At 41.1% G+C, this 13714-nt stretch overlaps 1 protein-coding gene across 17 annotated transcripts in view; it reads left to right on the forward strand.

Moving 5' to 3' along the window:
* Positions 1-13714, forward strand: part of mthl15 (methuselah-like 15) — a 177360-nt gene that overhangs the window by 125510 nt on the left and 38136 nt on the right. For 2 of the 17 annotated variants that reach the window (XM_089464914.1, XM_089464917.1), the window contains exons 1-2: positions 3174-3270; positions 3340-3435. The exons of 13 other annotated variants lie outside the window; for them this stretch is intronic. Coding sequence is in view for 1 of the 4 variants with exons in the window: in XM_089464905.1 (XP_089321031.1) it covers positions 18-54 (37 nt within the window). In the remaining 3 variants the exon portion in view is untranslated. Of the gene's footprint in view, positions 1-17; positions 1595-2999; positions 3083-3173; positions 3271-3339; positions 3436-13714 lie in introns of those variants that run through there. 2 more of the 17 variants (XR_016269310.1, XM_089464905.1) reach the window with 2 other exon arrangements.

The following is a 13714-nucleotide window of genomic DNA, read 5'->3' on the forward strand; positions in this document are numbered from 1 at the left end:
GAACCCATTTTCAATAGGAAATCAGGGTATATTGGTTTTGTTAAAAATATGTAACATGGAGAAGAAACCGCGGCAGACACCAGAGGGTATATATATTCTTGATCAGGGCGACAAGCTGAGTCGATTTGACCCTATCCGTCTGTCTGCCTGTCCGTCCGTCCGTTTATGTTTGAACGTATCCATTTCAGAAAATATAAGAGCTAGAAATTTGAAATTTTGTTCTAAATGACCGTATATAAGTTAACACGTGCCGATCAAATAGTACTAACACGGAGTCAGCAACTTCTACTCCGGACGCCGTTGCGACGGAGATGCAGGCAAAATTGGACACTAGCACGCCACAGCGGGCTGATCGTACACGGAAGTCGCAAGCTCAGCGTTCTGTCGGCCCGGCCGCCAGCAGCGATAGCTTGGATCCGCCGTTTAGCTTTACGAAGAAGTTTATAATCTTCTCCGATAATGCTCACACGAGCTAAACAAAAAGATTGAATAAATAAAGTGTCTGTTATAAAAAGTCGTCTTATTATTAGTTAACACACAGGCCAAAAAATTAAAAAATTAAAAATAAAAGACTTGTTATTTGTGATCTGTGCAACTCCTTGAGCAAACGTTAGGAGTTACAGTGAATAAAAAAAATATCAAAACCACAGAAGCACTAGCTAGCTGAACGAAAGCAACGAAAAGCAATATAAAGAAAAATAAGTAAGAAAGCTCTAGTCGAGACTACTCGACTACGAGATCCCCTGAACCCTTGGAGTAATACCTATTTCAATAATTTTTCGCGTCTTTCAGCTTACACAAGAAACACGCACACACACACACACACACACGCACGTACACACACACAGGCATACATACACACACACACACATACACAAACACTTACATACACATACACAAACACATACACACACATACACAAACACATACACACACAAGCACCCACGCATAAACACACATGGGCTGCATTGTGCGCTTACTATGAGAACTTAATTGTTTAATAACTATTTTTATGGACGTACGATCTTCATGAAACTTTCAGATTATGATTATAACATGAATATGCATGTAATTGCCAAAGCACAAGTCTCTAGTATTTGAAATACGCTTAAGGGTGGGGGGTAAATTTTAACAAATACCGAAATTGTATAAATTGCATATAAGCATACATTAAAAATTTGGAGACTCTAGCAATAAAGGTGTAGAAGATATAATTTTATAACTGGGTTTCGATAAGGTTTTTTATCGATAAAAAAAGATCGGGATGAGTTATCGATTTTTAATGATAAACTTGATATGCGCGCTGTAATTACGGACATTTAAAAAAAATTGAAGTCTCTAGCTCTTATATCTTCTGAAATCGACGCGTTCATACATACGGACAGACGGACAGACAGACGGACAGGGCCAAATCAACTCAAATAATTTAATTTCTAGACGTACGCCTTCAAGTTTTTCTTTTTATATCCATAACTACTCCCGATATTTTATTATCGATCAAAAACCTTATCGAGAGCTAGTTATTTAAATTTATCTCCTACACCTTTAGAGCTAGAGCTTGCAAATTTTAAATGTAGATTTATATGTATTTTATATAATTTCGGTTTTTATCAAAATTTACCCCCCACCCCTATATCCACCCCCTCACCCTTACCTTTGTAAAAGGCGTATTTCAAGTAGTAGAGACGTGCTTTGGAATGTACATACATTTTCACCATATGATTACGCTCTGAAAGTTTCATTAAGATTGTACGTCTAGAAATTAAATTCTTCAACAAATAAATTGTTATAATGTTGCCTACACTACAGCGCAGCCCAAGCGTAGTTGCTGCTTACTGCGCAGTTAGCAGAGCGCGTTCTAATACGTGCGTGCGTATGTATGTGTGCCGAAAAGAAGTCCAGAGTGATTAGAATATCAGATTGGAGGGTTCAGGGTATCTCCTAGTCGAGCAGCAAGTGGCTACTTTTGAGAATGGAATAATAGCCATCACAGAAAAATTCAATAGATTTGTTGGACCGACTACTCAGTTTGATGTTTATGAAGAGATAAAAATTATTGCAGATAGAAAATGCGATGAGCCCTTAGATATCGTTAAGTCCATACCAGAGTTTGTCCTTAATAGTAAATTCAGGAATGACGCTTTGCACACTTTTATTTCGGGACTCAGAAAATCACTGAGGTGGGCACATAAATTCGGCACATAAATTGCACACATATATCATTTGCCGCAAGAAGGCAATACCGATGACTACAGGTCTTACTCCCAACATGAGGCAGAAGAAAGCTGCATTTTTTTAGGGGAAAGTCCGACAGCTGGGCGCACTATTAGGCTATTAATCGACACAGGAGTATCCAAAAACTGGCACATTGGATGCCAGTCAACAACCCATTCCAAGTTAGGTCAATTCATGGACACACAAACAACAAAAGTGTCTCATTTACCTGTTCAAGGATAAATCATTTTTCTTCATGCTTGAATCATTAAAAGATTTCGATGGCATCGTTGGCCTTGATCTGCTAAAACAACGCCCAAATCGATCTAACATATAATAAAATAGAATATGATCAAGGTATGGAGGAAATCAAATTCACTAACTGTCAACCATTTTAAAATCCATGTCGCTGACGTCCCTGCCGCTATCAGACCCACTTTCAACCGAATCATTGACAGCATGATTAACGCCTTCACAGACGATAATGAATCTTTGCCGTATAATATTAGCACTGTTGCCACAATCCCAACGATTGGCGAACCGGTATATTATAAACTATACCCATAACCAATGGGTGGGTCTGAATTTGTAAACGCAGAGGTTAAACAACTTCTGGCGAATGCACTATGGTCCAAAATCCAGATTTTGTGGCATTAACCTAAAAAATTGTTTGAAACAAAATCGTATTTAAACAATTTCTTGTTGGACAGAATACTTTGAATATATCGAATACAAAAATATTTTTGTTTTTACTGCACTGCTGAAATTTTGGCGCTTTTTTAAAGTGAAGTGATTAGTCAGCTGTTCACTCTGCCAAAAAAAAGCGGGAAATTGTAGGCAAACTTTGTAATGGATAATATTAACCAAGGTATGTAGAAATGCACGAAATTTCAATTTGTATATGTTAATTGTTTGTTTTTTTTTTTTTTTTTGTGTAATAATTGTTTATGTCCTAAAATAAAGAAAACTTAACCCATGTGTGCGTCTATTGTGGAGTGAAAACTAACTTTCTGTGAATTTCTGCGAACATGTAATTATGGCAAATTACAGCTCAAAGTATGTATTTAATTATGTTATGATTACTTTTTCCGAGTTTTTCCGAGGTAAATTTATCATTTATTTCAGCCAAGTTTGACTTCTGCCGCATCTCGCTTTTGGAGGTTTGCGCGAAAAATAATCAAAAGGCTTCTGCAATTTCGAACTGGATCTTTAAGCAAGTTGGTGAGAGTTTTATGAAAAAAAGTCAAGAGCTTTGAATTTTATGTGAGGCAAAACTATTTGAAATGCTCTTATAATCTGAAGGTCTTTAAAGTAAAACACTCAAAATGGCTTTCAATGCCAGTGGTTATCTTATTGGATTTAAAAACAACATCAGATAATAAGGGGGGACGCCCATATTTATCATATGATGCAGCAGGGGCACGTCTGAAGCGGAAGATGGCATCGGAACTTGCAGAAGTTGCAGATGACACAAATCTTCTGTTGCATGCGGCTGCTTGCTCTGCAAGAAAATCAAATTAAACTGATACAGCTTTTGTACTTTCGCGCCCAATGCTTACTCCAAGTGGATTCGATTTCAAAGGTTTTGTAATAAGGTCTATACTATGTATATCGCAAATTATAGAAACATCAGTACTACCTGTGGGTTGCCTTGGTGAAAATGCTTCTAAAGCGAAAAACAAATTGAACAAACGAGATAGAAAATTATATGCTCGTAAAAACTCTCGCGCTAATAACTTGTTAGATGTATTCCTAAGATCAATTGACTCCTCCGATCCACTTATTTCTAGTATAAATCTTAAAAAAAAAAAGGTCGGCTCAACATAAAAAACAAATATTATCTAAGGATGTCGTTGCGCTTTTAGAAATAGAAGACCCCATAAGGTATATATATTCTTGATCAGGACGACGAGAAAAGTCGATTTAGCTCTCTCCGTCTGTCTGTCCGTATGCTTGAACGCGTCCATCTCAGAAGATATAAGAGCTAGAGACTTGAAATTTTTTCCTAGGTCCGTGTATAGCACGCGCATATCGAGTTTTGCTTTAAATATCGATAAATTGCCCCGTTATTTTGTTATCGATTAAAATCATTATCGAAAACCAGTAATAAATTTATATCTCCTACATCTTTAAAGCTAGAGTCTCCAATTTTTTATTTATACTTATATGCATTTTATACAATTTAGGTTTTTGTCAAAATTTGCCACCACCTCTAATTCACCCCCTCACCCTCACTTTTGTAAAAGGCGTATTTCAAATACTAGAGACTTGTGCTTTGACAAATACATACATATCTATGATATAACCATAATCTGAAAGTTTCATGAAGAAAGTACATCCACAAGAAAAGTTATTGAACAATTAGGTTCCTATAGTAAGCTACCACTGCAGCCAATGCGTGTTTATGCGTGCGTATCTCTGTGTGTGTGCGTGCGTGTGTGTGTGTATATGCCTGTGTATGTGTGCGTGTGTGTTTGTGTGATTGTGTGTGTGTGCGTCTTGTGTAAGTAGAAAGACGCGAAAAATTATTGAAACAGCTATTGCTCGAAGGGTTCAGGGGAGTAAGAAAACTCTAGTCGAGACTGCTCGACTAGGAGATACCCTGAACCCTCTAATCTGACATTCTAATCAGTCTGCACTTCTTTTCGACACACATACATACACACGCATGTATAAGAGCGCGTTCTGCTAACTGCGCAGTAAGCAGCAACTACGCTTGGGCTGCGCTGCAGTGTGGGCAATATTATAAGAATTTATTTGTTGAAGAATTTAATTTCTAGACGTACAATCTTAATGAAACTTTCAGAGCGTAATCATATGGTGAAAATGTATGTACATTCCAAAGCACACGTCTCTACTACTTGAAATACGCCTTTTACAAAGGTAAGGGTGAGGGGGTGGATATAGGGGTGGGGGGTAAATTTTGATAAAAACCGAAATTATATAAAATACATATAAATCTACATTTAAAATTTGCAAGCTCTAGCTCTAAAGGTGTAGGAGATAAATTTAAATAACTAGCTCTCGATAAGGTTTTTGATCGATAATAAAAGATCGGGAATAGTTATCGATATGTAAAGAAAAACTTGATATGCGCGTGATATACACAGACCTAGGAAAAAATTTCAAGTCTCTAGCTCTTATATCTTCTGAGATCGAAGCGTTTATACCTACGGAGGGACGGACGGATGGACAGACAGACGGACAGGGCCAAATCGACTCAGCTCGTCGCCATGATCAAGAATATATATACTTTGTGGGTCTGGGTCTGCCACGCCTCCTTCTGCCTGTTACATACTTTTAAAAAAACCATTATACCCTGATTTCCCCTTTTAATGGGTTCAGGGTATAAAAACAACCTATCCCTACTATTTCCAATATGTTATCCAATATGTGTTGTGAGGAGCAATATTGGTATGCACGTATTAATGTATATGAACGTACGTAGTTGCTGTGCGTTTATATGCAAAGACGTGCATATAAATGTTACTACACACTGCGACGCGTCGCACGCACGTCGGTCATCGAGGACCGTTAGCCGAGGTGCCGTTCGGGCCAGGCTGGGCTATAAAAGCTCACCGGCGGCTCCATAGGGAAAGTCAAAATAAAAGTGATTATTAGGGGTCAAAAAAGAAAAGTGATTATTAAGAGTGGAAGTCAGAGTGATTATTGAGAGCGAAGATTCAGAGTGACAAGAGTGCCGAAGTAAAAGTAGTACGTGAAAGTCAACGCAAGTGGCAAAACAGGACTTCAAAGAACTCCCAGGACATCGTGGGAACAACAAGGACATCCATTAGGAACCCTTGCGGCGACTAAAGAGGCAACAAGGACATTGGTGCAACCAGCTGCTTAAGCGAGGCCTACATGTCTGAGTAAATTCACGTAGCCCTGCGTAAGAGTAGTCTTGTGAGTGAAACGAAGCTAGTGTTGTGCTGTGAGCGAGTGGAATAGTAGGAGTGGTCAGACAGTCGAGCGAACCGCCGGAGTTCACAGATCCAGATCTTGGCGTTTTCCGAATTGCTCAATTAAACTAGCGTGTCTTAGCACAACATTTTCCCAGCCGGAGTACGCTGAGCTAGCACTCAGCAGGTGTACCTTGCGAAAGCGAAGCATCCTATAAGTTATATTCTAAGTGAAGTGTAAAATTTATAAAACCTATTCAAGAAAATATACCTTACGTTTCTAAACCATAACTCACAAGTGACTAATTAATATAAATTTGTTGGAACGAATCCACAGTCAGCTGAAACTAGCCCAGCTTAGACTCAGGATAAACCGAAGGCTCGTAACAACTGGCGCCCAACGTGGGGCCTTACGATAATAGTTTAATTAGCATTTGTGCCAATGGTGTGAGCGTGGGTATATAACTTGAAAAGGGATGAAGATACGCGGCAAGGTGAGATGGGACCCACATTCACCCCGCAACCTGAAATAAGGCCACAAGGGCTTGGCACCACAGCTCAGGAGTATCTAAAAGTGGCCAAACAAGTGAGGGAGTGGAGCTTCCGCTTTGATGGCACTACAAAGCTTTTGGAGTTCCTGGAGCAAGTGGAGTGGTCGGCTGAAGCATATGGCTTGGAGTTGGACATGATCCCGAGGGCGATGCCAGAGCTGCTGAAAGGCATGGCCTTGCTAAAAAGGCGTGGCCAACAATCGGCATTGGACGGCGTGAGCGACGTTTGTGCGCAGCTTCCAGGAGTTCTTCTTGCGCAGAAACTATCTGGAGAAGCTGGAGGACGACGTCAAACGTCGGAGGCAAATGATAGATCACAGCTTCAAGGTCTACTTGGTTGAGATGCAGAGTCTCATGCGGCCTCTGCGCTATGGAGCATACCACGAGATGAAGCTCATCTACAGCAACAGCCTGCCCGATCTGCGTGCCTACGCCCGCCCGTATCAATTCCATCTCGCATCGGAGTGCGAACTGCTAGCTGGTGCCAGTCGGGAAACGAGCAGCGGCACCCGCCATCCAGGGGCGAGCGGGAGCAGCAGCCAGGAGCCCCCAGGTATTAATGGGCAGTCTTCCGGACGAAGGCAGCCGGCTGACGGCGATCGTGGCCATTGGAGTCTCACAGCAGAAAGCCACGATTGATACGGGAGCCTCGAGCAGCTTCATCAGCGAGAGGCTCGCTGAGAGGCTCGGAGGAGTGAGCGTGGTGCGCGGCACACGGCGGCTTGCAGTCAGGTGACTCGCAGCTGGAGACGACGATCAGCCTGGGAAATCAGCGAATCCAGATACCGTTGCTGATCCTGCCAGGAGTGCTCGACGATTTGGTGCTAGGCTGGGATTTCTTGGCTAGTATGGGCACCACACTGGATTGTGGCGGATTGGCGCTAAAAATTGGGTCAAGAAATCCCAAGCCAAGCCGCCGACTGGAGCCGAAGTTATCGATGGTTGCTGTCAGCATGGAAGCGGGTCGCAAACGCATCTGGGGCTGGAAAACCACAGTTACCACCTGGAAATTAACTGTATAATTGCACAACAAGAAATGCTTAAATTTCGCGCACGGCAACAAACAGTGTACAGTTCGGTACCTAAAACTTAGCTGCCAGTGCATGCGCGATGCAATACAACAACAAGCAGTGCATGTGCAAGCAGCACCCACCTACAGTGCCTGCGCACTCGGCAACAACAACGCGCGCAATTATGCATTTTCTAACGAAAGCGAAAGCGGAAAAACAACAACAAACCGCATACATTCCAGGCGAAAGAATTGCTGCACACTCACACACAGCGAAGCGAGAGCAAGCGAGCGTCGGCAAGGGTCAAGGGCCTACGTCGGCTGCTCAGCGATCGCTAGCGCACGAAGCGGCACGAAGATGTCAAAGCGAGCGACATTTAAAACAGCCAACAACAAAACACACAGACATGTAAAACAGCCAGCGACAAAGAGATACATAAAACGGCCCAAAACAGTGTATCGCAACAGAAGAGCTTGCATTTAAATGTTCGGCTACCGAAGCGCTGTTGATGCATGCGTCGATGAAAGTAAAGAATAGTATCAGGGCGATACCGTAGCCTGCCTGGAATTTAGCCATAAGGCAGGGAAGGCTAGAGTGGGCTGAACAGAAGACACAGGACCCGTTATATGCCGCCGCCTACGCAGCCGGCGGCGCGGCAGCAGATGGTATAATCGGGCATGTAGGCATCGCGCACTGGCAAGCAGCTTTGCTGGAGCTGTGCACGAATGTGCGCCTGTCACGCGACCGGCTATGGGTCTTTGGGCGTCGGATAAGCCTCGTGCACTGCCCAGTGACTTTTCTGGAGCTGTGCGTGAAAGAGGAGTGGCTCACAAGCGTACCGACACCAAAGATTTGACACCGGTGTCCACTTGCGAACGACGTCTGTGGCCCGATCTCCTAACAGCAGTACAAGGAATGACTGTAGCCCCACCGGAGCATCACTGACCTGTAGCTGGGCTATAAAAGGCCACCGGCGGCTCCAAATAAAAGTGATTATTATTATTATTCCTCAGAAATAAAATTGGGAAAACATGTTACGTCTATGTGGATGACTTAATAGTTTTCTCACCCAATGAGGAATACCATGTCAAAGACATTGAATGGGTCTTGTAAAACCTTAGGAATGATAGCATGAGAGTTTCTCAAGAAAAATCCAAATTCTTCAAAAATTGAATTAAATCAATCCCAGTTTGACGCTTCTAATAAATTAAAAGAGCTGTTCGCTTCCGAGGATGTGCTCTTAGCATATCCCGACTTTAAAAATCCATTCGACTTGACGACAGATGCGTCGGCCCACGGGCTCGGTGCTGTGCTATCTCAGGGCGGACGCCCTATAACCATGATCTCGCGCACATTGCGAGACAACGAGATTAACACTTGTATTACTTGTACGGTGTTAAGAACCTTAACATCAACACAGACCAGCAGCCACTAAAATTCGGGGCTTCGGATAAAAATCCGAATGCCAAAAAAAAAAACGCTGGAAGGCTTTTATTGATGAGCATACCGCAAACATCATTTATAAGCCAGGCAAAGAAAACCTTGTGGCAGACGCTCTGTCTCGCCAGAATATCAACGCTCTGGAGGATTCGTCGGAATCTGATGCCGTTACTTTCCACAGCGAGGAGTCTCTGACTTACACAATTGAGATAACTGATAACCCAGTAACCTCGTGTTAGGCATATCAGAAATTACGGAACATATAGACATATCAGAAATGGGCCGTTTAACAACCGAAATAGCAGCAATTTGTCGAATATGCGCAATGAACACTATGATCAGGCAAAATATTGGGAAACCTATTACAACTTCTAAGTTTCTTCCCAAACAAAATATATATCTACTGCGATAATGAAAAATCGCAAAACACAGAGACCATCAGGACAATGTTATCAAACAACTTTGACAATGTTATGGCAAACGCACCTCCCTTACATAGTACATCTAACGGGCAGGTCGAGCGTTTTAACGGCACTTTGAGGGACATAAGTTGTTGCTTAAAAAATGGAAATCATATCGAAGACACAATTGACAGCACTCTCCTTGCGACAATGAAGTACAAAACATATATTAATTCAGTTACAAGGAAAAAACCGATAGAAATTATCCATAATATTCCTATAAACGACTGCGCTTGAGCTTCGCTGCAGTGTGGGCAACATTATAAGAATTATATTGAGCAGTCTCGACTAGAGTCTTCTTACTTGTTTGTTGAATAATTTAATTTCTAGAAGTAGAATCTGAATGAAACTTTCAGAACATAGTCATAATATTCAAATGCACAAGTCTTCAAAGCACAAGTCTCCAGTATTTGAAATACGCTTTTTACAAAGGTGTGGGTGAGGGGGTGGAAATAGGAGTGGCGGATAAATTTAAAAATCGAAATTGCATAAAATATGTATAAGTAATACATTTAAAATTTGGAAGCTCTAGCTCTAAAGGTGTTTGAGATATAATTAAATAAATAGCTTTCAATAAGGTTTTTAATCGATAAAAAATTATCGAGAGTAGTTATCGATATAAAAAAATTGATATGCGCGTGATATACACGGACCTAAGAAAAAAAATTTCAAGTCTCTAGCTCTTATATCTTCTGAGATCGACGCTTTCATACATACAGCTCGTCGCCCTGATCAAGAATATATCTACTTTGTGGGGTCAGCCACGCCTCCTTCTGCCTGTTACATACTTTTAAAGCTAGGTACATACGATGCAAACAATTTGCAGCAAGTTGATTGCTGCAATCAAATTTGCACGTTTGGACATGAGTGCAAACATTTTGCTGCTATCAAAAAATTTGCAATAACTGTTTGCGGCAACTTTTCTTGATTGTCGTCTGAATACAGAATTTTACCGTTAGCTTGGTTGCGTCAGTTGCTTGCTTGTTTGCATGTGCTGTTTTGCTTTCAGTCGCAATATTGCAGCAAGTAAAGCAAAATGTGGGATCGCGAGAAAACGATTTAATTAATTGAATTGTACGAGAATTTTTGAGTTTTAAGAGATATTTCGTCAGCAGACTTTAAAAATAAGTATAACAAGTAAGAAAGCTCTAGTCGAGACTGCCTGACTACGAGATCCCCTGAACCCTTCGAGCAATAGTTGTTTCAATAATTTTTCGCGTCTTTCTGCTTACACAATAAACACGCACACACACACACACATACACACACACACGCACGCACGCACACACAGGCATACATACACACACACACACACACACACATACACAAACATTTACGCACACATACACAATCACATACACACACAAGCATAAACACGCATGTGCGCAGTGTGCGCTTACTTTGAGAACTTAATTGTTAATAGCTTTTTTATGGACATACGATCTTCATGAAACTTTCAGATTATGATCATAACATGGATATGCATTTTCAATGGGAAATCAGGATATAATGGTTTTGTTGAAATGTATGTTACAGGCAGAAGGAGGCGTGGCAGACCCCACAAAGTATATATATTCTTGATCAGGCGACGAGTTGAGTCGATTTGGCCCTGTCCGTCTGTCTGTCTGTCCGTCCGTCCGTCTGCCCGTTCGTCTGTCCGTAAGTTTGAACGCGTCGATTTCAGAAGATATCAGAGCTAGAGACTTCAAATTTTTTTTTTTTTAATGTTCGTATTTACAGCGCGGATATCAAGTTTATGCCTAAAAATATAACTCATCCCATTCTTTTCTTATCGATAAAAAACCTTATCGAAAATCAGTTATTAAATTATATCTCCTGCATCTGCAAAGATAGAGTCTCCAAATTTTAAATGTATACTTGTATGCACTTTGTACAATTTCGATTTTTGATCAAATTTACCCCCCACCCCTAATTCACCCCCTCACCATCATATTTGTAACAAGTAAGAAGGCTCCAGTCGAGACTGCTCGACTAGGAGATACCCTGAACCCTCCAAGCTGATATTTTAATCATTCCGCACTTCTTTTATGCACACATACATACAGATGCATCCACACGCACGCATAAGCCTGCGCTCTGCTAACTGCGCAGTAAGCAGTGACTGCGCTTGGGCTGCGCTGCAGTGTGGGCAATATTATGAGAATTTATTTGTCGAATAATTTCTTTTGTAAACATATGATCTTAATGAAACTTTCAGAGTGTAATCATATGGTAAATATGTGTGTACATTCCAAAGCACAAGTCTTTAGTACTTGAAATGCGTTTTTTACAAATTGGGGGAGAAGGGGGCGTGGTATCCAAAATCTGTAAATTACAAAATCTTTGTATCGATTAACTTTATATACAACACAAATTTGAAGACTCCAGGTCTAAAAATGTTCAAGTTAGGCTAAAAAAACCAAATAAATTTTTCGATTATTCTCGATAAAAAAGTTATCGGACGATTTATCGAAAAAATAAAGCAAACTCGTACTGCGTATGGTACACACGAGTATGCATGCCAAATTTCAGCTCTCTAGCTCTTATAACTTCTGAGATCGACGCACTCATACGGACGGACGGACGGACGGACGGACGGACGGACGGACGGACGGACGGACGGACAGACGGACAGGGCTATATCGACTCAGCTCGTCACGCTGATCAAGAATATATATACTTTGTGGGGTCTGCCACGCCTCCTTCTGCCCGTTACATACTTTTTCACAAAACCATTATACCCTGATTTCCCATTTTCAATGGGTTCAGGGTATAAAAAGCGTATTTCAAATACTAGAGAGTTATGCTTTGTGGGCATGTGTTTTTATACCCTGGACCCATTGAAAATAGGAAAATAAGGTATAATGGTTTTGTGAAAAAGTATGTAACGGGCAGAAGGAGGCGTGGCAGACCCCACAAAGTATATATATTCTTGATCAGCGCGATGAGCTGAGTCGATATAGCCCTGTCCGTCTGTCCGTCCGTCCGTCCGTATGAGTGCGTCGATCTCAGAAGTTACAAGAGCTAGAGAGCTGAAATTTGGCATGCATACTCGTGTGTACCATACGCAGTACGAGTTTGCTTTATTTTTTTCGATAAATCATCCGATAACTTTTTTATCGAGAATAATCGAAAAATTGATTTTGTTTTTTCAGCCTCATTAGAATTCTATTAAACCTGGAGACTTCAAATTTGCGTTGTATATGAAGTTAATGGATACAAAAATTTTGTAATTTACAGATTTTGGATACCACGCCCCTTCGCCCTCAATTTGTAAAAAACGCATTTCATACTAGGGACTTGTGCTTTGGAATGTACATACATTTGAACATTATGATTACCCTCTGAAAGTTTCATTAAGATCGTATGTCTACAAAAGAAATTATTCGACAAATAAATTCTCATAATATTGCCCACATTGCAGCGCAGCCCAAGCGTTGTGTATGTATGTGTGCATAAAGGAAGTGCAGAATGATTAGAATATCAGCTTAGAGGGTTCAGGGTATCTCCCAGTCGAGCAGTCTCGACTGGAACCCTCTTACTTGTTTTTATTAAAGTTTCTTAGTGTCGTGTCTGTGCTTATTTGGCTTGCATTCCATGGAGTAGTAGTCTGAGAAAGGAGTTTTGCGGGCTGAAAGTTAGGTAGGATAGGTTGTGGTTTTTGCTATATTCTATTTTTAGGTCTATTGTTGAGGTGTGTTGTGAGCGTCTAGGTGGTCGGTATGTTTTTAGTATTTTATGTAGTGGGGAATTTTTCTCTGTGATCAGTGTTTTAACGAGGGTGGCTGTTAGTAGTTCGCGTCTGTCTTCTAGTGGGGGGACTCTGGCTTCGAATAGAATGTTTTGGGAGGGTGTGGTTTTGAATGCCCCAAGGGCGATAGTGAGGCCTGTGTTGATTTTTGATTTTATAGGTCGTAAAGTAGTTTTAGGGCAGTGTCCATAGATGGGAAGGCCGTAGTCTGCCTTGGAATTTAGTATTGCTTTTGTGACATTTATGAGTGTGGGTGTATTGCAGTTTATGTTGAAGTTATATGTTAATTTAGGATTTGCGAGACATTTTATTATATTAATTGCTTGCTGAAGGGAGTGCGTGAGTTGTTCCGTGTGTTTGTTCCATCTGTAATTGTTGTTAAAGT

This window comes from Drosophila arizonae, chromosome 3 (genome assembly GCF_054131065.1).
Source record: "Drosophila arizonae isolate 15081-1271.41 chromosome 3, UAZ_ARI_1.0, whole genome shotgun sequence".
In the NCBI taxonomy this organism is placed as follows: domain Eukaryota; kingdom Metazoa; phylum Arthropoda; class Insecta; order Diptera; family Drosophilidae; genus Drosophila; species Drosophila arizonae.